At 45.7% G+C, this 19420-nt stretch overlaps 1 protein-coding gene and 1 long non-coding RNA gene across 3 annotated transcripts in view; both read left to right on the top strand.

The window, feature by feature from the left end:
* LOC112257540 (PDZ and LIM domain protein 5) overlaps nt 1-19420 on the top strand; it is a 131781-nt gene that overhangs the window by 87993 nt on the left and 24368 nt on the right. The window contains 3 exon segments of the mRNA XM_042326672.1: nt 4073-4227; nt 9842-9872; nt 13918-14081. Coding sequence (XP_042182606.1) covers nt 4073-4227; nt 9842-9872; nt 13918-14081 — 350 coding nt within the window.
* Nucleotides 4240-6356, top strand: LOC121847149. Of its 2 annotated transcripts, none has more exons than XR_006084049.1 (5): nt 4240-4563; nt 4646-4674; nt 4727-4929; nt 4969-5345; nt 5398-6356. It is a non-coding gene; the product is annotated as an uncharacterized LOC121847149 (long non-coding RNA). The 2 variants fall into 2 exon arrangements; XR_006084048.1 differs by having other exon boundaries at nt 4969-5374; nt 5427-6356.

Here is a 19420-nt window from a genome sequence, read left to right as displayed (position 1 = left end):
CCAGCCTAGCCCAACCCAGCCTAGGCCAACCCAGCTTAGTCCAAACCAGCCTAGCCCAACCCAGCCTAGGCCAACCCAGCTTAGTCCAACCCAGCCTAGCCCAAACCAGCCTAGCTCAACCCAGCCTAACCCAGCTTAACCCAGCCCAACCCAGCCCAACCCAGCCCAAACCAGCCTAGCTCAACCCAGCCTAACCCAGCCTAACCCAGCCCAACCCAGCCCAGCCCAACCCAGCCTAGCCCACCCTGCCTGCCTTTAATTGATAATAGGGTTTATAGCTTTGCCAAACATCCAGTAGTCTGGCTCTGATCCTGTCTGACGTCCTGTTGTTGTGTCGACTTAGACGCTTGTTTTCTAATTATCCCAGCGTACTGGCAGCTCTGGGCTGGAGCAGCTCTTTATTAGGGTGGTTCTCAGGCCAGAGGATAGGAAGTACACTATGCGCTAGTAACATGTGTTTTAGACTAGTCTACCAATGTAGTCCACTGATGCAAATGGTATTAGTGATGTTTCGCAGCTGAATAATCAAATTAAATGTATTTATATAGCCCTTCTTACATCAGCTGTCTCAAAGTAGTAACCGAAAGGTTGCAAGTTCAAACCCCCGAGCTGACAAGGTACAAATCTGTCGTTCTGCCCCTGAACAGGCAGTTAACTCACTGTTCCTAGGCCGTCATTGAAAATAAGAATTTGTTCTTAACTGACTTGCCTAGTTAAATAAAGGTCAAATAAAAAATAAAATAAAAAAGTGCTGTACAGAAACCCAGCCTAAAACCCCAAACAGCAAGCAATGCAGGTGTAGAAGCACGGTGGCTAGGAAAAACTCCCTAGAAAGGCCAAAACCTAGGAAGAAACCGAGAGAGGAACCAGGCTGTGAGGGGTGGCCAGTCCTCTACTGGCTGTGCCGGGTGGAGATTCATGGCCAAGATGTTCAAATGTTCATAGATGACCAGCATGGTCAACTAATAATAATCACAGGCCTGCAACAGGTCAGCACCTCAGGAGTAAATGTCAGTTGGCTTTTCATAGTCATTCGGAGTATCTCTACCGCTCCTGCTGTCTCTAGAGAGTTGAAAACAGCAGGTCTGGGACAGGTAGCACGTCCGGTGAACAGGTTGGGGTTCCATAGCCGCAGGCAGAACAGTTGAAACTGGAGCAGCAGCACAGCCAGGTGGACAGGGGACAGCAAGGAGTTATCATGCCAGGTAGTCCTGAGGCGTGGTCCTAGGGCTCAGGTCCTCCGAGAGAGAGAAAGAAAGAGAGAAAGAGAAACATAAAGAGAGGGAGAGAGGATTAGAGAGAGCATACTTAAATTCACACAGGACACCAGATAAGACAGGAGAAGTACTCCAGATATAACAGACTGAACCTAGCCCCCCGACACATAAACACCGCAGCATAAATACTGGAGGCTGAGGCAGGAGGGGTTATAATAGAGTATCATAGAGACTTTATGCCACTTACCTCGAGGCACTTTGGTTGTCATCTCAGTCTGTACTGCTTACTGTAATACCTTCTCTGAGTTATTACATGATCTTTGAACTTCCTCCCTTCAAAAACGGTTTTGGCTAGAAGGGTGACAGCTTATGTCAGAATGGACTTTTTGTAGCAAGTTAGACCTTATGCAGCAGGTTAGTAAAATGAACGTAGCAGGTTATGATAATTAGTGTAAGGTTAGGAAAAGGTTTAGGTCAAATGCACAAAAACTTTGAGGAACGACAATTTGACATAAACTGTATCCCATCTAGCCATGACCACCTAAACCCTGTAGACTTCCCCGTCTGCTTGTACAGGTTACAGGTATAGTAGAAGCATGTGTGTTCAGCCACATCCTGTGTGTTTCTCTCTGGGTGTCTGCTCGCACATAGTCTCAGAATGGTCCATGTGGTTTTAGGACCCAGTTGAATCACTGCTCTTGTCTTTTCCTTCTCCTTCACTTGGTTTCATCCTCTTCTCCTCTCTCTTCTCTTTCCGCAGGAGGGGGAGGAGGAAGAGACCAAGTTAGTGTTGTAACGGTGACCCTGTCTGCTAGCTCTTTGACTGTGGGATGTGATTATCAGTGCTATCCTGCTGCAGATGATGACTGTGATACAGTTAGATTAGTACCGTAGCATAACCCTCATAAACCTCCCTCATATACTTACTTACTAAAGCCTAACCCACAGTCCACAGCCGCTGAGACGTGATAGTCCAGCGTCCTGTTGTGACGTAGCTACACGGCTCTGAGACCACCATCCACAGGGAAGCACAGCAGCGTGACTCCGGTACGCGTCCTCTATTCATTTCAATGTGTTGACAGTTGGAGAAATTGCTTGACCTGCGCTGACAAACTTTGAAAACCATCGGTCTAATATTCCAGAACACTGCTGTGTGTACGTGTACACGTTTTGGACTATGACGGGTGCTTTACACACTCATTTCACAACACAAAACAACCTGCAAAGCCACCGTGTAAATAACAGACAGCCATAGGCCATAATAAGCCTTGTTGTCCACTGAGGCCAGTTCATTCTGTTCATTCATGCTCTGTGTGGTTAATGGCATCCCGGCCCGGTCCGTGTGGGAGAACAAGTGTATTTATACCCAGACTGCGTTTCAAATGCCACCCCATTCTCTTTATAGTGCACTTCCTTCGAACCGGAGCCCATAGGCTCTATAAAGGTGATGCATCCCCACCAGACCCACCACCAGGCTCCAGACTGCAACCCAGAGCCCTGTAGGTTGACCTGTCACCACTCAGCAGGGCTACTGAACCCTGTCCCTGCATCTGTCCCTCTCCATCTGCCACCGTGCCACTCTGTTTACCCAAGGCCATTCATTAATTACCAGCCAGGACCGTCACAATCTGACCCCTCTCGCCCCATTCACTTAGAATACACTCAGAGGCACACAGTCAAATAGCACACAGCACACAGCACACAGCTCACACCCAGAACACTCAGACACACTTGACTTGCCCCCAGTGCAGAAATCCACTTGTAATGTAATAAACAGACATCTTGAGATGTGTGTCTAAACATGATAATTCAGGACAGGAATACAAACAATGTGTCCGTTCTGGTCCTGAGCTCAATGTAATGTGAGGCTCAGTGGTTCCCCCTTGTGGCGAGAGATGGTAACTTTTACCTGCGTTTCTAACTGTTTTATACATACAATGTCACTATTTAATAGTTTTAAATCAATTCCCCAAAATACAAACTACATCACCAGTTTATTCAGCTGATCAATAATCCATAAAGCATATTTCCCCCTACTACTAAAACCATTGTCATGCTATGGTTTGTTTGCCACTGAGTTAACGCCTGTACTGTATGTGGGCTGAATCAGGTCATGTGTGTCATGTCATAAGGGTTTTAGACCTGGTCATTGCAGTTAGTTTGAATCGATAGTCAGCTGACTACTGCTCTGCTATTTCTAGTGTAACTGCTGGTTCTGATAGTGGGCCTCCGGGAATTCTTAAGTAAGAATAGCCTGGAACAGCAGTAACTGAAATGTAGCTGAATCGAATCCCCGAGCTGACAAGGAAAAAAAATCTGTCGTTCTGCCCCTGAACAAGGCAGTTAACCCACTATTCTCCGGGAGGCCCCCATTGTAAATAAGTATGGCCTAGTTAAATAAACAAGAAAGAAAAACTGATACTTTAGAGCCAAACAGTTTTACATATGGTTTATTCTATCAAACAATATTCTATCTTTCAAGTTTTCTCCTCCTTCTATTTTCCTTTCTTACCACCTTCTCAATGTCCGTGTGCAGAGTCCCCCTAAAGACTGGCCCTAGGAGGTACTGTAATGGAACATCTAGCTGTGGACACTTAGTGAATGTGTGTATGTTTGTCTTGTCTAAGTATACCTGTAGCATTGGGAGTACGAGTGTATTTGTCTGTACCAGTGTGTGAATGAGAACAAATGTTGTACTTGTGTTATGCCTCTATATAAAAACATTAATGAAGGTAATGAATGAATCTGAATAATTAAGTAATTATTAAGAGTGATTGTTATGAGTGCTGAGTGGTAATGATAATTGTAAAAGAATGTTAATGCTGATGATGACTTTATTCTGTGTGTGGTCTCAGGAACAGAGTTGAACCAGAGTTGACCCACGCCTCGCCCCTCAGTGAGGCCAGTAAGAAGCGTCTGATCGAGGACACAGAGGACTGGCATCCTCGCACCGGAACCTCCCAATCCAGGTCCTTCAGAATCCTGGCTCAGATCACCGGCACAGAGAAAGGTGGGTACCCCCTTTGCACCCTCCCCCTTACCCCAAAACCCTGAGGCATAATAACACCCTAGTTACTGGATAACCTGGCACAATGGGAAGAGGAAATATAAATCTATCCTAACTAGACCATTGTGATCTTACAGTAGTATCCCTCTGAAGTGACCATTTCGGCTTTGCCTTTCCCCCTAAGGGAAAGGTTACATAAGTAGACTGTAGTACAGGTTACAACAGTGCTGCATGTTCGTCCCTGTAGTGCACAGGGTGGGAAATGAACACCAGCCATCAGCAAAATGCTGGTAGATTTGAGCATTGGCTGGTAGAATATCTATTCTTACACAGTGACAGGTGGAATATCTATTCTTAGTGACCTATTCTTACACAGTGACCCCTGTATTTCTATTCTTTGCAAAATGCTGGTAGATGACAGGTAGAATATCTATTCTTACACAGTGACAGGTTATCTAACACAGTGACTGCATGTTCTATTCTTACACAGTGACAGTGACAGGTAGAATATCTATTCTTACACAGTGACAGGTAGAATATCTATTCTTACACAGTGACAGGTAGAATATCTATTCTTACACAGTGACAGGTAGAATATCTATTCTTACACAGTGACAGGTAGAATATCTATTCTTACACAGTGACAGGTAGAATATCTATTCTTACACAGTGACAGGTAGAATATCTATTCTTACACAGTGACAGGTAGAATATCTATTCTTACACATTCTTACACAGTGACAGGTAGAATATCTATTCTTACACAGTGACAGGTAGAATATCTATTCTTACACAGTGACAGGTAGAATATCTATTCTTACACAGTGACAGGTAGAATATCTATTCTTACACAGTGACAGGTAGAATATCTATTCTTACACAGTGACAGGTAGAATATCTATTCTTACACAGTGACAGGTAGAATATCTATTCTTACACAGTGACAGGTAGAATATCTATTCTTACACAGTGACAGGTAGAATATCTATTCTTACACAGTGACAGGTAGAATATCTATTCTTACACAGTGACAGGTAGAATATCTATTCTTACACAGTGACAGGTAGAATATCTATTCTTACACAGTGACAGGTAGAATATCTATTCTTACACAGTGACAGGTAGAATATCTATTCTTACACAGTGACAGGTACTATTCTTACACAGTGACAGGTAGAATATCTATTCTTACACAGTGACAGGTAGAATATCTATTCTTACACAGTGACAGGTAGAATATCTATTCTTACACAGTGACAGGTAGAATATCTATTCTTACACAGTGACAGGTAGAATATCTATTCTTACACAGTGACAGGTAGAATATCTATTCTTACACAGTGACAGGTAGAATATCTATTCTTACACAGTGACAGGTAGAATATCTATTCTTACACAGTGACAGGTAGAATATCTATTCTTACACAGTGACAGGTAGAATATCTATTCTTACACAGTGACAGGTAGAATATCTATTCTTACACAGTGACAGGTAGAATATCTATTCTTACACAGTGACAGGTAGAATATCTATTCTTACACAGTGACAGGTAGAATATCTATTCTTACACAGTGACAGGTAGAATATCTATTCTTACACAGTGACAGGTAGAATATCTATTCTTACACAGTGACAGGTAGAATATCTATTCTTACACAGTGACAGGTAGAATATCTATTCTTACACAGTGACAGGTAGAATATCTATTCTTACACAGTGACAGGTAGAATATCTATTCTTACACAGTGACAGGTAGAATATCTATTCTTACACAGTGACAGGTAGAATATCTATTCTTACACAGTGACAGGTAGAATATCTATTCTTACACAGTGACAGGTAGAATATCTATTCTTACACAGTGACAGGTAGAATATCTATTCTTACACAGTGACAGGTAGAATATCTATTCTTACACAGTGACAGGTAGAATATCTATTCTTACACAGTGACAGGTAGAATATCTATTCTTACACAGTGACAGGTGGAATATCTATTCTTACACAGTGACAGGTAGAATATCTATTCTTACACAGTGACAGGTAGAATATCTATTCTTACACAGTGACAGGTAGAATATCTATTCTTACACAGTGACAGGTAGAATATCTATTCTTACACAGTGATTCAGGTGAGAATATCTATTCTTACACAGTGACAGGTAGAATATCTATTCTTACACAGTGACAGGTAGAATATCTATTCTTACACAGTGACAGGTAGAATATCTATTCTTACACAGTGACAGGTAGAATATCTATTCTTACACAGTGACAGGTAGAATATCTATTCTTACACAGTGACAGGTAGAATATCTATTCTTACACAGTGACAGGTAGAATATCTATTCTTACTATTCTTAGTGACAGGTAGAATATCTATTCTTACACAGTGACAGGTAGAATATCTATTCTTACACAGTGACAGGTAGAATATCTATTCTTACACAGTGACAGGTAGAATATCTATTCTTACACAGTGACAGGTAGAATATCTATTCTTACACAGTGACAGGTAGAATATCTATTCTTACACAGTGACAGGTAGAATATCTATTCTTACACAGTGACAGGTAGAATATCTATTCTTACACAGTGACAGGTAGAATATCTATTCTTACACAGTGACAGGTAGAATATCTATTCTTACACAGTGACAGGTAGAATATCTATTCTTACACAGTGACAGGTAGAATATCTATTCTTACACAGTGACAGGTGGAATATCTATTCTTACACAGTGACAGGTAGAATATCTATTCTTACACAGTGACAGGTAGAATATCTATTCTTACACAGTGACAGGTAGAATATCTATTCTTACACAGTGACAGGTAGAATATCTATTCTTACACAGTGACAGGTAGAATATCTATTCTTACACAGTGACAGGTAGAATATCTATTCTTACCAGTCACACACACCATTTGGGAGCATAACAAAAATAATCCAAAGCCCACATGTAGAAAAAATACAAAATGTGTGTGTTTGTCAGCTCTGGAAAAGGGAATCTCAATGCTACAGTGGTGAAAGTGGGTTCGGTACAGTGTTTTCTGTCATTTAGCTTAATTATCTGAACTTAGGGCATCCACCAGCCATTTCCCATCCTGGTAGTGTAGCTCTGTCTGTGTTCTGTTCCCCCTGGCACAGCTCTGTCTGTGTTCTGTTCCCCCTGGCACAGCTCTGTTACTGTGTTCTGGTCCCCCTGGCACAGCTCTGTCACTGTGTTCTGGTCCCCCTGGCACAGCTCTTTCACTGTGTTCTGGTACCCCTGGCACAGCTCTGTCACTGTGTTCTGGTCCCCTGGCACAGCTCTGTCACTGTGTTCTGTTCCCCTGGCACAGCTCTGTCTCTGTGTTCTGTTCCCCTGGCACAGCTCTGTCACTGTGTTCTGTTCCCCTGGCACAGCTCTGTCTCTGTGTTCTGTCCCCTGGCACAGCTCTGTCTCTGTGTGGCTCTGTCACTGTGTTCTGTTCCCCTGGCACAGCTCTGTCTCTGTGTTCTGTTCCCCTGGCACAGCTCTGTCCCTGTGTTCTGTTCCCCTGGCACAGCTCTGTCACTGTGTTCTGGTCCCCTGGCACAGCTCTGTCACTGTGTTCTGGTCCCCTGGCACAGCTCTGTCACTGTGTTCTGGTACCCCTGGCACAGCTCTGTCACTGTGTTCTGGTCCCCTGGCACAGCTCTGTCACTGTGTTCTGGTCCCCTCTGGCACAGCTTCTGGTCCCCTCACAGCTCTGTGTTCTGGTCCCCTGGCACAGCTCTGTCACTGTGTTCTGGTCCCCTGGCACAGCTCTGTCACTGTGTTCTGGTCCCCCTGGCACAGCTCTGTCACTGTGTTCTGGTCCCCTGGCACAGCTCTGTCACTGTGTTCTGGTCCCCTGGCACAGCTCTGTCACTGTGTTCTGGTCCCCTGGCACAGCTCTGTCACTGTGTTCTGGTCCCCTGGCACAGCTCTGTCACTGTGTTCTGGTCCCCTGGCACAGCTCTGTCACTGTGTTCTGGTCCCCCTGGCACAGCTCTGTCACTGTGTTCTGGTCCCCTGGCACAGCTCTGTCACTGTGTTCTGGTCCCCCTGGCACAGCTCTGTCACTGTGTTCTGGTCCCCCTGGCACAGCTCTGTCACTGTGTTCTGGTCCCCTGGCACAGCTCTGTCACTGTGTTCTGGTCCCCTGGCACAGCTCTGTCACTGTGTTCTGGTCCCCCTGGCACAGCTCTGTCACTGTGTTCTGGTCCCCTGGCACAGCTCTGTCACTGTGTTCTGGTCCCCTGGCACAGCTCTGTCACCTGGTCCCCCTGGCACAGCTCTGTCACTGTGTTCTGGTCCCCTGGCACAGCTCTGTCTCTGTGTTCTGTTCCCCTGGCACAGCTCTGTCTCTGTGTTCTGTTCCCCCTGGCACAGCTCTGTCTCTGTGTTCTGTTCCCCTGGCACAGCTCTGTCTCTGTGTTCTGTTCCCCTGGCACAGCTCTGTCTCTGTGTTCTGTTCCCCTGGCACAGCTCTGTCTCTGTGTTCTGTTCCCCCTGGCACAGCTCTGTCTCTGTGTTCTGTTCCCCCTGGCACAGCTCTGTCTCTGTGTTCTGTTCCCCCTGGCACAGCTCTGTCTCTGTGTTCTGTTCCCCTGGCACAGCTCTGTCTCTGTGTTCTGTTCCCCCTGGCACAGCTCTGTCTCTGTGTTCTGGTCCCCTGGCACAGCTCTGTCTCTGTGTTCTGGTCCCCCTGGCACATATCTGTCACTGTGTTCTGGTCCCCCTGGCACAGCTCTGTCTCTGTGTTCTGTTCCCCCTGGCACAGCTCTGTCTCTGTGTTCTGTTCCCCCTGGCACAGCTCTGTCTCTGTGTTCTGGTCCCCCTGGCGCAGCTCTGTCTCTGGGCCTCAGCATCCATCTCTTTGTCATCACCCCAGCCCTGTGTGTGTTAGACCTGCTCTGCTGATACAAACTGACAGGGAGCTGACAAGGAGCAGTGCATTAGAAGTCATTCTCTGTTCCACACATAGGCTGAGGTTATTTATAGAATGTTTAATATGTGCAGGGCTGTTGATGCGAATGAGTGCTGGAGAGTGGTTTGTACTTGCCTGGCTAGCCATCCACATCAGTCCGGCCAAATGCCACACCCACTAACATTTCTTCTCCACGATAAGTTTGGATTTGAGAATACTGATGGGTTGGGCCAGAGCTAGCTTACACGAATCATGAGTCACAGATTTTTTTTAAATAGGTATATTTTTTTATCAATATCTACTTTGTTAAAATGAGCATTTAAAAAGCAGTAGCACCACTCTGTTTTTGTCTGGTCACCCCATGGCCTCCCGAGTGGCCAGTGGTCTAAGACACTGCATCTCAGTGCAGTCACTACAGAGCCTGGTTCGATTCCAGGCATGTTTCACAACCGGCCGTGATTGGGAGTCCCATAGGGCGGCGCACAATTGGCTCAGTGGCGTCCGGTTTTGGCCCGAGGTAGGCCGTCATTTTAAATAAGAATTTGTTCTTAACTGACTTGTCTAGTTAAATTAAATAAATAAAAATCAGTTATTTTCTATTATAAGACACACAAGTCTACACACACATTTGACAATCTCTGTTTTTATGTTGATGAGTTTCTTTCCTCCTCTGTTCACAGACCAAGCCCAGGAGAACAGCGCTGGAAAAAAGTGAGTAGTTGGTGGTATGTCAGTCTGATCCCATGTGATCTGAGGGTAGTTTCCTGGTGTGTGAGGCTGATGCTGTTGTTGTTACTGTTACTATGTTGGGTTGATCAGAGCTTTCTGGCACTCCATGTCTCATCCTGCATGCCACAGGAGCTTGTCATTATTGGGATTCTGAGTTTCGCCCATACTTCCTTATCCATGAGACGCTCAGTATCACGCTTAGTTTAAGACCTCATTACAGGAAGCCACATCAGAGGAAACCCTAGTGGAAACTGCTCAAGCAGGGTTAGCTGGGTTGGCCAACCCTCATCGCCTTTTAGAGCTGGGGGTTCTGGGGGGTTCTCAGGTCTGTTTTCTGCCCCTATTCATCTTCATCTGCAGTAAATGCACCCTGCTGCTCTCCCAACCAAAGCCCCGGCCAATCAGCATGTCACAAAGATGGATTGTGGGTAATTAAGTGGGATTGTGGGTAATCAGGGCTTGCCAGGAGGAGACTTCCAATCTCTCCTTCTTAGAGAGATGTGGTTTACAGACAGCATCCCTCAGACAGAGCTCTCCTGTCAGGAAGTACCACCACTGGCAAACCTGACTGTTTCTGTATTTTTCCTTTATTTCCTCCATTGTCCTATTTTTCCCTCAACATTTCTTGTCTATTTCTTTTTCTTTACAATGTCTTTCTTTCCTTTCTTCCTGTCTGCTCTCCTGTGTCCTCTCCTTTCTTCCTCCTTCCTTCCTTCTCTCCATCTCCCCTCCTTTCCTGTGTCTTTGGGTGTGTTAGGGTGAACAAACCGGACCCAAAGGTTGTGGGACAACAGTACAACAAGCTGAGAGACAGGCACCACAGTGTTTCGGCACACACACTCAATGTGCAGTAGACTGTAGTTTGCTGTGTCCAGTAACATCTCTCTGCCTGTGTTTTATTCATTTTAATCAGCCTGTAGTTAACTAGAAAGACTCAGATCTCACATTATAGCAGTCTGAGATTTCACATTATACCTCACCACCTGTGCCTTGTCCTATACCACATCCCTTTAAGTAGTTACTGGAATTAGGTAGTAAGTTGCTGTGTATGTGTGTGTACAGTGAGCCTGCTGATGTGTTAGGGGAGTGTGAGAGTGAGTGTGTGAGTGAGTGTGTGTTAAATACTCTCCCTTAGTTTACCTTGCCTTAGTACATACACACAATGTCCAGGTTATTAGGTGCACCACCCCGTTCACACGTGACCATGACTTGCTATATATTGCAGGCAGACAAGCATTGAGGCAATTGATTACTGTTGGATTGAACATTAGATTTGGCAAAACAAGTGACCTAAGCGACTTTGAGAGTAGTATGATCGTTGGTGCCGGGCGCTTTTCACGCTCGACAGTGTCTAGGGTTTACAGAGAATGGTGCGACAAGCAAAAGCTTGTTGATGAGAGAGGTCAAAGGAGAATGGCAAGAATCGTGTAGGCCAACACTGGACAATTGAGGAGTGGAAAAACATTGCTTGGTCTGACAAATCCCGGTTCCTGTTGCGTCATGCTGATGGCAGAGGCAACGTAAGCAGCATGAGTCCATGGACACATCCTGCCTGGTGTCAACGGTACAGGCTAGTGGCAGTGGTGTAATGGTGTGGGGAATATTTTCCTGGCACATGTTGAGGCCCTTAATACAAATTGAGCAATGTGTTCATGCCCCGAAGAATACAGGCCGTTCTGGGGTCAAAGGGGGGGTGCGACCTGGCTACATGGGTGTACCTAATAAACGGGCCACTGAGTGTATCTTGAATACTGCATGAGAAGCAGATTGAGATTAAATCTGCACATTATCATCTGTTATAAACTACTTTTTGTGTTTATTCTGTTTGTTTCTACTTCTGTTCCAACTTCATTCTGATACTTTGTGTGTATCTTTGTATTTTATCTTCATTTTGTTTCGTTGTATACACGAACCATATTCATTTTACTTGAGGATTGTAACTGCTTATATATCAATAAAGTTGTATCCTTTTCTCAGCTGTTCTTCATTTCCTGTCCCCTTTTCCGTTTCCCTTGAGCTTCCTTCTCTGTTTCTTCTTCTGCTATGAAGTACAGTATCTAAACACTTGACTGTGCAGTAGGTGCTCAGTTGGTAGAGCATGGCGCATGCAACGCCAGGGTTGTGGGTTCGATTACCACACTGGACCAGTACGAAAAAGTATGAAAATGAATGCACTCACTACTGTAAGTAGCTCTGAATAAGAGCATTTGCTACAAAATGCTTGGTCTATAGTAATGGATCCTTATCATCAGTAGAGGGCAGTATCCTCAAGACATTTAAATGACAGCGTAGCTGACCGATTTTACATTCATACAACTCAATATGACCCGGAGCAAATCAAGTCAGACTCAAGTCAGGTTATTTGCCTAAGGGCAAGTCGTTCTCACCTGGGATTCGAACCAGCTACTTTCTGGATACAGCCTGCCCCTACTGAGCGTGCTTGCTCCAATCCTTGATAGTCTGAACACCACGAGTAGTACAGACCTAACCATAGGGGTTCAGGCACTAGTGACAAGCATTATTTATAGAACCGTCAATGTCATGGACGGAAACGTTGCAGAGTCTGAAAGAACAACACAGTTGTGTTGTTATGAGCAGCTCCACTACATACATTATCTCACTGAAAGAGAGTAAGAACGGAGAGAAAGAGAGAGATGGAGACCATGCCAACTCTAATTGTGTTCCTTAGTGATGCGCCATCTGGACGCTGGGTAGTATCCTGTATCCTTATTGGATGTACTGACCATGGTTTTCATCAGACACAGCTTTTAATCCAATCGTTTCTCCTCTTAATTGGCCTGATGTTTGAGTGTGTCTCTGAGCTTCCTGCTAATTCATTGTAATGATTAGTGCCTGGGCTGGATGTGACTCAGTCACATAATGAGCCCAGGGGTTTTTTTGTCTTCAAAACAGCGCTTCCAATGCACTTGTATTTCCAACAACTATTTAGTTATTTTTGGGCATGGTCTGCACATTGTTTCACATAAACATGCACTTGAACAGGAAGAGAATCACATCTTTTATATTGGGGCAGGAGAGGATGCAGAATGTGGGAGTTTTACTAACGCCGAAAATAATGAATAAATAAAGTCTGCATAGTTTTTAGTGGGGAGGCGTGTTGTAATGGAATGACATTCTAACAGCTGTCCTGGATTAAACTCATACTGTACTGTAACCATGGCTGAGGTTGCCATAACAAACATGGCCTGGGCCTGAGGGAGAGACTGACAGGCCTCAGTTGGCACAACCTGGTGATGTGAATAGTCCTGAATAAACAACACCAACCCTACCAGAACCTGGGAACCTTGAATACTAGAAAGGAAAAGCATTTCTGAAGTATGATGGAGTGTCTGTGTGTGTGTATTTATATTTGTGTATGTGTATAGGTTTTTCGGTTTTACTATCCTTGTGGGGACCAGAAGTCCTCACGAGGATATTAAAACAAGGAACATTTGGACAGGTTAGGTCATTTCACAGGAAAAAGGCTATTTTAGGCTTAGGGGTTAGGTTTAGGTTAGGGTCACAATTAGGGTTAGGTTAGGGTTAGGGTCACATTTAGAGTTAGGTTTAGGTTAGGGTCACAATTAGGGTTAGGTTAGGGTTAGGTTTAGAGTTAGGGTCACAATTAGGGTTAGGTTTAGGTTAGGGTCACAATTAGGGTTAGGTTTAGGTTAGGGTCACAATTAGGGTTAGGGTTTTGAGTTAAGGTTAGGGTTAAGGTTAGGATTAGGTTAATGGCACAGGAGGTTGGTGGCACCTTAATTGGGGAGGACAGGCTCATGGTAATGGCTGGTGCGGAATAGGTGGAATTGTATCAAACACAAGGTTTCCAGGTGTTTGGTGCCATTCCATTTACTCTGTTCCACCCATTATTATGAGCCTCCCCTCAGCAGCCTCCACTGGTTAACGTTCGGGAAATCAATTGTTTGGTCCCCACAAGGATAGTAAAACAAACGTGTGTGCGTTCAAAGGCGTTCATGTGTGTCCATGAACAATGACCTATAAGCAGTCCTTTTCTGTTCTCCAGTAAAGTTGTTGAGAATGCCCCGCCCAGTGGCCACATCACAACATCAGTGAAGACCATGACCAAAGTCCCAGGAGCCCCCAGGAATGGCAGCAGTGTCCCGCCACCCACCTTCAAGACCCCGTCTGCCCAGGTCAAACCCTCCTGGCCAGCTGGAGGTTCAGCAGGTACTGTAACACCATGACACTACCACTATGCTATTCTTCTGACTGTCTGCCCAGAGGATTCTGTGGTTAGGTTCACTCACCTGGCTGTGTTTGCACATTCTGATGATGTTTCTGTTATTGTGTGTGTCCTGCTGCTATGATAAAACAACATATTTGCTTGAAGCTGAGTTATATTACAGCCTTTGTTGAACATGGATGAGTCAGAAATGCTAATATACATCTTTAATTTTTCTAAGTTGATAGCTCTGCCCTTTACTCAAAAATTTATTTAGAAGAATGTTTATGACTGAAATGTGAGGTCATCTGGTAGCTTTCTGAACCATTTGGCTCTGGCTTTAACCTCTTATGGCTGCATCCCTTTGTTCTCAATTTCCACCTGAAGACACCCTAAGTAAGACAGGCAACAGTACTCATTAACTGTGACTTCATGTAGTAGCTTCTCTTGACCTGCAGGGGGCAGACCTGTGCTGTTACTGCATCACCATTGAATCAGTGCTTTTATTAGAGCAGCATAAAACAAGCTGTATTCAGCTAATGAGCTCAAATTATAGGCTCCTTTTCCACGATTCCTGAGTGAAAACTTAGAATTATATATAAGATGTCCTGCTCTTTAATAAACAAAGACGATTCAGGGTCTGTGAGAACTGCAGCTTTCTCTGTAGAAGTCATTAGGAGTCATTATTACTAAGATTACTATTGCAGTATGTTCTCATACATAATATGAATATACAATATATGGCCTTTACAGAGCTGTGTGAGGCGAGAGAGGTCCCATGCTTACCTACTGCCTCCCTGGGGACCTCAAGTGAGAGCTGTTGAAAGGGGGTGTATGAGAGACCACAGATACCTCTCTGTTAGATAGAGTATGTATCACTTTTACGCTTACTTGACCTTGTGTTCACAAACACATACCTCATACTGACTGTGTGGAACCAGGCCAGATGCATGGTATGTTCTGTGTGATTCTACCATTCCCCCTACTAGTGCTAAATATGTCATGTTTTTCATGGCAGTTTTCATAGCAGCAGGCAGGACCACAGGAGGTTGGTGGCACCTTAGTTGGGAAGAACCATCTCGTTCTAAATCAAATCAAATCAAAAATCAAATTTTATTTGTCACATACACATGGTTAGCAGATGTTAATGCGAGTGTAGCGAAATGCTTGTGCTTCTAGTTCCGACAATGCAGTAATAACGAACAAGTAATCTAACTAACAATTCCAAAAAACTACTGTCTTATACACAGTGTAAGGGGATAAAGAATATGTACATAAGGATATATGAATGAGTGATGGTACAGAGCAGCATAGGCAAGATACAGTAGATGATATCGAGTACAGTATATACATATGAGATGAGTATGTAAACAAAGTGGCATAGTTAAAGTGGCTAGTGATACATGTATTACATAAGGATGCAGTCGATGATATAGAGTACAGTATCTACGTATGCATATGAGATGAATAATGTAGGGTAAGTAACATTATATAAGGTAGCATTGTTTAAAGTGGCTAGTGATATATTTACATCATTTCCCATCAATTCCCATTATTAAAGTGGCTGGAGTAGAGTCAGTGTCATTGACAGTGTGTTGGCAGTAGCCACTCAATGTTAGTGGTGGCTGTTTAACAGTCTGATGGCCTTGAGATAGAAGCTGTTTTTCAGTCTCTCGGTCCCAGCTTTGATGCACCTGTACTGACCTCGCCTTCTGGATGACAGCGGGGTGAACAGGCAGTGGCTCGGGTGGTTGACGTCCTTGATGATCTTTATGGCCTTCCTGTAGCATCGGGTGGTGTAGGTGTCCTGGAGGGCAGGTAGTTTGCCCCCGGTGATGCGTTGTGCAGACCTCACTACTCTCTGGAGAGCCTTACGGTTGAGGGCGGTGCAGTTGCCATACCAGGCGGTGATACAGCCCGCCAGGATGCTCTCGATTGTGCATCTGTAGAAGTTTGTGAGTGCTTTTGGTGACAAGCCGAATTTCTTCAGCCTCCTGAGGTTGAAGAGGCGCTGCTGCGCCTTCCTCACGATGCTGTCTGTGTGAGTGGACCAATTCAGTTTGTCTGTGATGTGTATGCCGAGGAACTTAAAACTTGCTACCCTCTCCACTACTGTTCCATCGATGTGGATGGGGGTGTTCCCTCTGCTGTTTCCTGAAGTCCACAATCATCTCCTTAGTTTTGTTGACGTTGAGTGTGAGGTTATTTTCCTGACACCACACTCCGAGGGCCCTCACCTCCTCCCTGTAGGCCGTCTCGTCGTTGTTGGTAATCAAGCCTACCACTGTTGTGTCGTCCGCAAACTTGATGATTGAGTTGGAGGCGTGCGTGGCCACGCAGTCGTGGGTGAACAGGGAGTACAGGAGAGGGCTCAGAACGCACCCTTGTGGGGCCCCAGTGTTGAGGATCAGCGGGGAGGAGATGTTGTTGCCTACCCTCACCACCTGGGGGCGGCCCGTCAGGAAGTCCAGTACCCAGTTGCACAGGGCGGGGTCGAGACCCAGGGTCTCGAGCTTGATGACGAGCTTGGAGGGTACTATGGTGTTGAATGCCGAGCTGTAGTCGATGAACAGCATTCTCACATAGGTATTCCTCTTGTCCAGATGGGTTAGGGCAGTGTGCAGTGTGGTTGAGATTGCATCGTCTGTGGACCTATTTGGGCGGTAAGCAAATTGGAGTGGGTCTAGGGTGTCAGGTAGGGTGGAGGTGATATGGTCCTTGACTAGTCTCTCAAAGCACTTCATGATGACGGATGTGAGTGCTACGGGGCGGTTGTCGTTTAGCTCAGTTACCTTAGCTTTATTGGGAACAGGAACAATGGTGGCCCTCTTGAAGCATGTGGGAACAGCAGACTGGTATAGGGATTGATTGAATATGTCCGTAAACACACCGGCCAGCTGGTCTGCGAATGCTCTGAGGGCGCGGCTGGGGATGCCGTCTGGGCCTGCAGCCTTGCGAGGGTTAACACGTTTAAATGTCTTACTCACTTCGGCTGCAGTGAAGGAGAGACCGCATGTTTTCGTTGCAGGCCGTGTCAGTGGCACTGTATTGTCCTCAAAGCGGGCAAAAAGTTATTTAGTCTGCCTGGGAGCAAGACATCCTGGTCCGTGACTGGGCTGGGTTTCTTCCTGTAGTCCGTGATTGACTGTAGACCCTGCCACATGCCTCTTGTGTCTGAGCCGTTGAATTGAGATTCTACTTTGTCTCTGTACTGGCGCTTAGCTTGTTTGATAGCCTTGCGGAGGGAATAGCTGCACTGTTTGTATTCAGTCATGTTACCAGACACCATGCCCTGATTAAAAGCAGTGGTTCGCGCCTTCAGTTTCACACGAATGCTGCCATCAATCCACGGTTTCTGGTTAGGGAATGTTTTAATCGTTGCTATGGGAACGACATCTTCAACGCACGTTCTAATGAACTCGCACACCGAATCAGCGTATTCGTCAATGTTGTTGTCTGACGCAATACGAAACTGTCAGCTTGGTCAGACCAGCGTTGGACAGACCTCAGCGTGGGAGCTTCTTGTTTTAGTTTCTGTCTGTAGGCAGGGATCAACAAAATGGAGTCGTGGTCAGCTTTTCCGAAAGGGGGGCGGGGCAGGGCCTTATATGCGTCGCGGAAGTTAGAGTAACAATGATCCAGGGTCTTTCCACCCCTGGTTGCGAAATCGATATGCTGATAAAATTTAGGGAGTCTTGTTTTCAGATAAGCCTTGTTAAAATCCCCAGCTACAATGAATGCAGCCTCCGGATAAATCGTTTCCAGTTTGCAGAGAGTTAAATAAAGTTTGTTCAGAGCCATCGATGTGTCTGCTTGGGGGGATATATACGGCTGTGATTATAATCGAAGAGAATTCTCTTGGTAGATAATGTGGTCTACATTTGATTGTGAGGAATTCTAAATCAGGTGAACAGAAGGATTTGAGTTCCTGTATGTTTCTTTCATCACACCATGCCACGTTGGTCATAAGGCATACGCCCCCGCCCCTCTTCTTACCAGAAAGATGTTTGTTTCTGTCGGCGCGATGCGTGGAGAAACCCGCTGGCTGCACCGCTTCGGATAGCGTCTCTCCAGTTAGCCATGTTTCCGTGAAGCAGAGAACGTTACAGTCTCTGATGTCCCTCTGGAATGCTACCCTTGCTCGGATTTCATCAACCTTGTTGTCAAGAGACTGGACATTGGCAAGAAGAATGCTAGGGAGTGGTGCACGGTGTGCCCGTCTCCGGAGTCTGACCAGAAGACCGCCTCGTTTCCCTCTTTTTCTGAGTCGTTTTTTTGGGTCGCTGCATGTAATCCACTCCGTTACACTGGTTGTAAGGCAGAACACAGGATCCGCATCGCGAAAAACATATTCTTGGTCGTACTGATGGTGAGTTGACGCTGATCTTATATTCAGTAGTTCTTCTCGGCTGTATGTAATGAAACCTAAGATGACCTGGGGTACTAGTATAAGAAATAACACGTAAAAAAACAAAAAACTGCATAGTTTCCTAGGAACGCGAAGCGAGGCGGCCATCTCTGTCGGCGCCTGAAGTAATGACTTGAGTGGAATCAGTGGAATGGTATCAAATACATCAAACACATGGTTTCCAGGTATTTGATGCCATTCCATTCGCTCCGTTCCAGACATTATTTTGAGTCGCTCTCCCCTCAGCAGCCTCCACTGGGCAGGACAGGATTGGTATTAGGTTGTATACAGGTGTTGTGGTGTGTTCCATGGGTCTGTGTGTGTGTATGTGTTACTGTTCATGTGAGAGAGAACTATGATCTCTGTCCGCCATCTGTGTAAAAGCCAGGCAGCATTGATGACAGAAGGTGATACATCTCCCAGATGTTTATCAGAGAGAGATGAGTGTTGTCTTAAAAACTCATCTATCCAGCCTCCCTCACCTCCCTCCTTCCATTGCTCCCTCCCTCCCTGCCACCATGCACTCCTGTCATTGTGTCAACCAAGAACATGACCCCTAAGCCCTGGGACTGGGCTAGAAACTGCTGCCTCTAAACGGTCACTCAACCGTCTCTCTCCCTCTGGCTCTCCCGTCTCTCTCTCTCTCTGGCTCTCCCGTCTCTCTCTCTCTGGCTCTCCCGTCTCTCTCTCTCTCTGGCTCTCCCGTCTCTCTCTCTCCTGCTCTCCTGTCTCTCTCTCTCCGGCTCTCCCGTCTCTCTCTCTCCGGCTCTCCCGTCTCTCTCTCTCTGGCTCTCCCGTCTCTCTCTCTCTGGCTCTCCCGTCTCTCTCTCTCTGGCTCTCCCGTCTCTCTCTCTCTGGCTCCCCATCTCTCGCTCTCTGGCTCCCCGTCTCTCTCTCTCTCTCCCGTCTCTCTCTCTCTCTCTGGCTCCCCGTCTC

The sequence above is a fragment of the Oncorhynchus tshawytscha genome, linkage group LG09 (assembly GCF_018296145.1).
Source record: "Oncorhynchus tshawytscha isolate Ot180627B linkage group LG09, Otsh_v2.0, whole genome shotgun sequence".
NCBI lineage: Eukaryota > Metazoa > Chordata > Actinopteri > Salmoniformes > Salmonidae > Oncorhynchus > Oncorhynchus tshawytscha.
The sequence above is the reverse complement of the archived record's forward strand: the minus strand, read 5'-3'. Positions and strand labels throughout refer to the sequence as shown.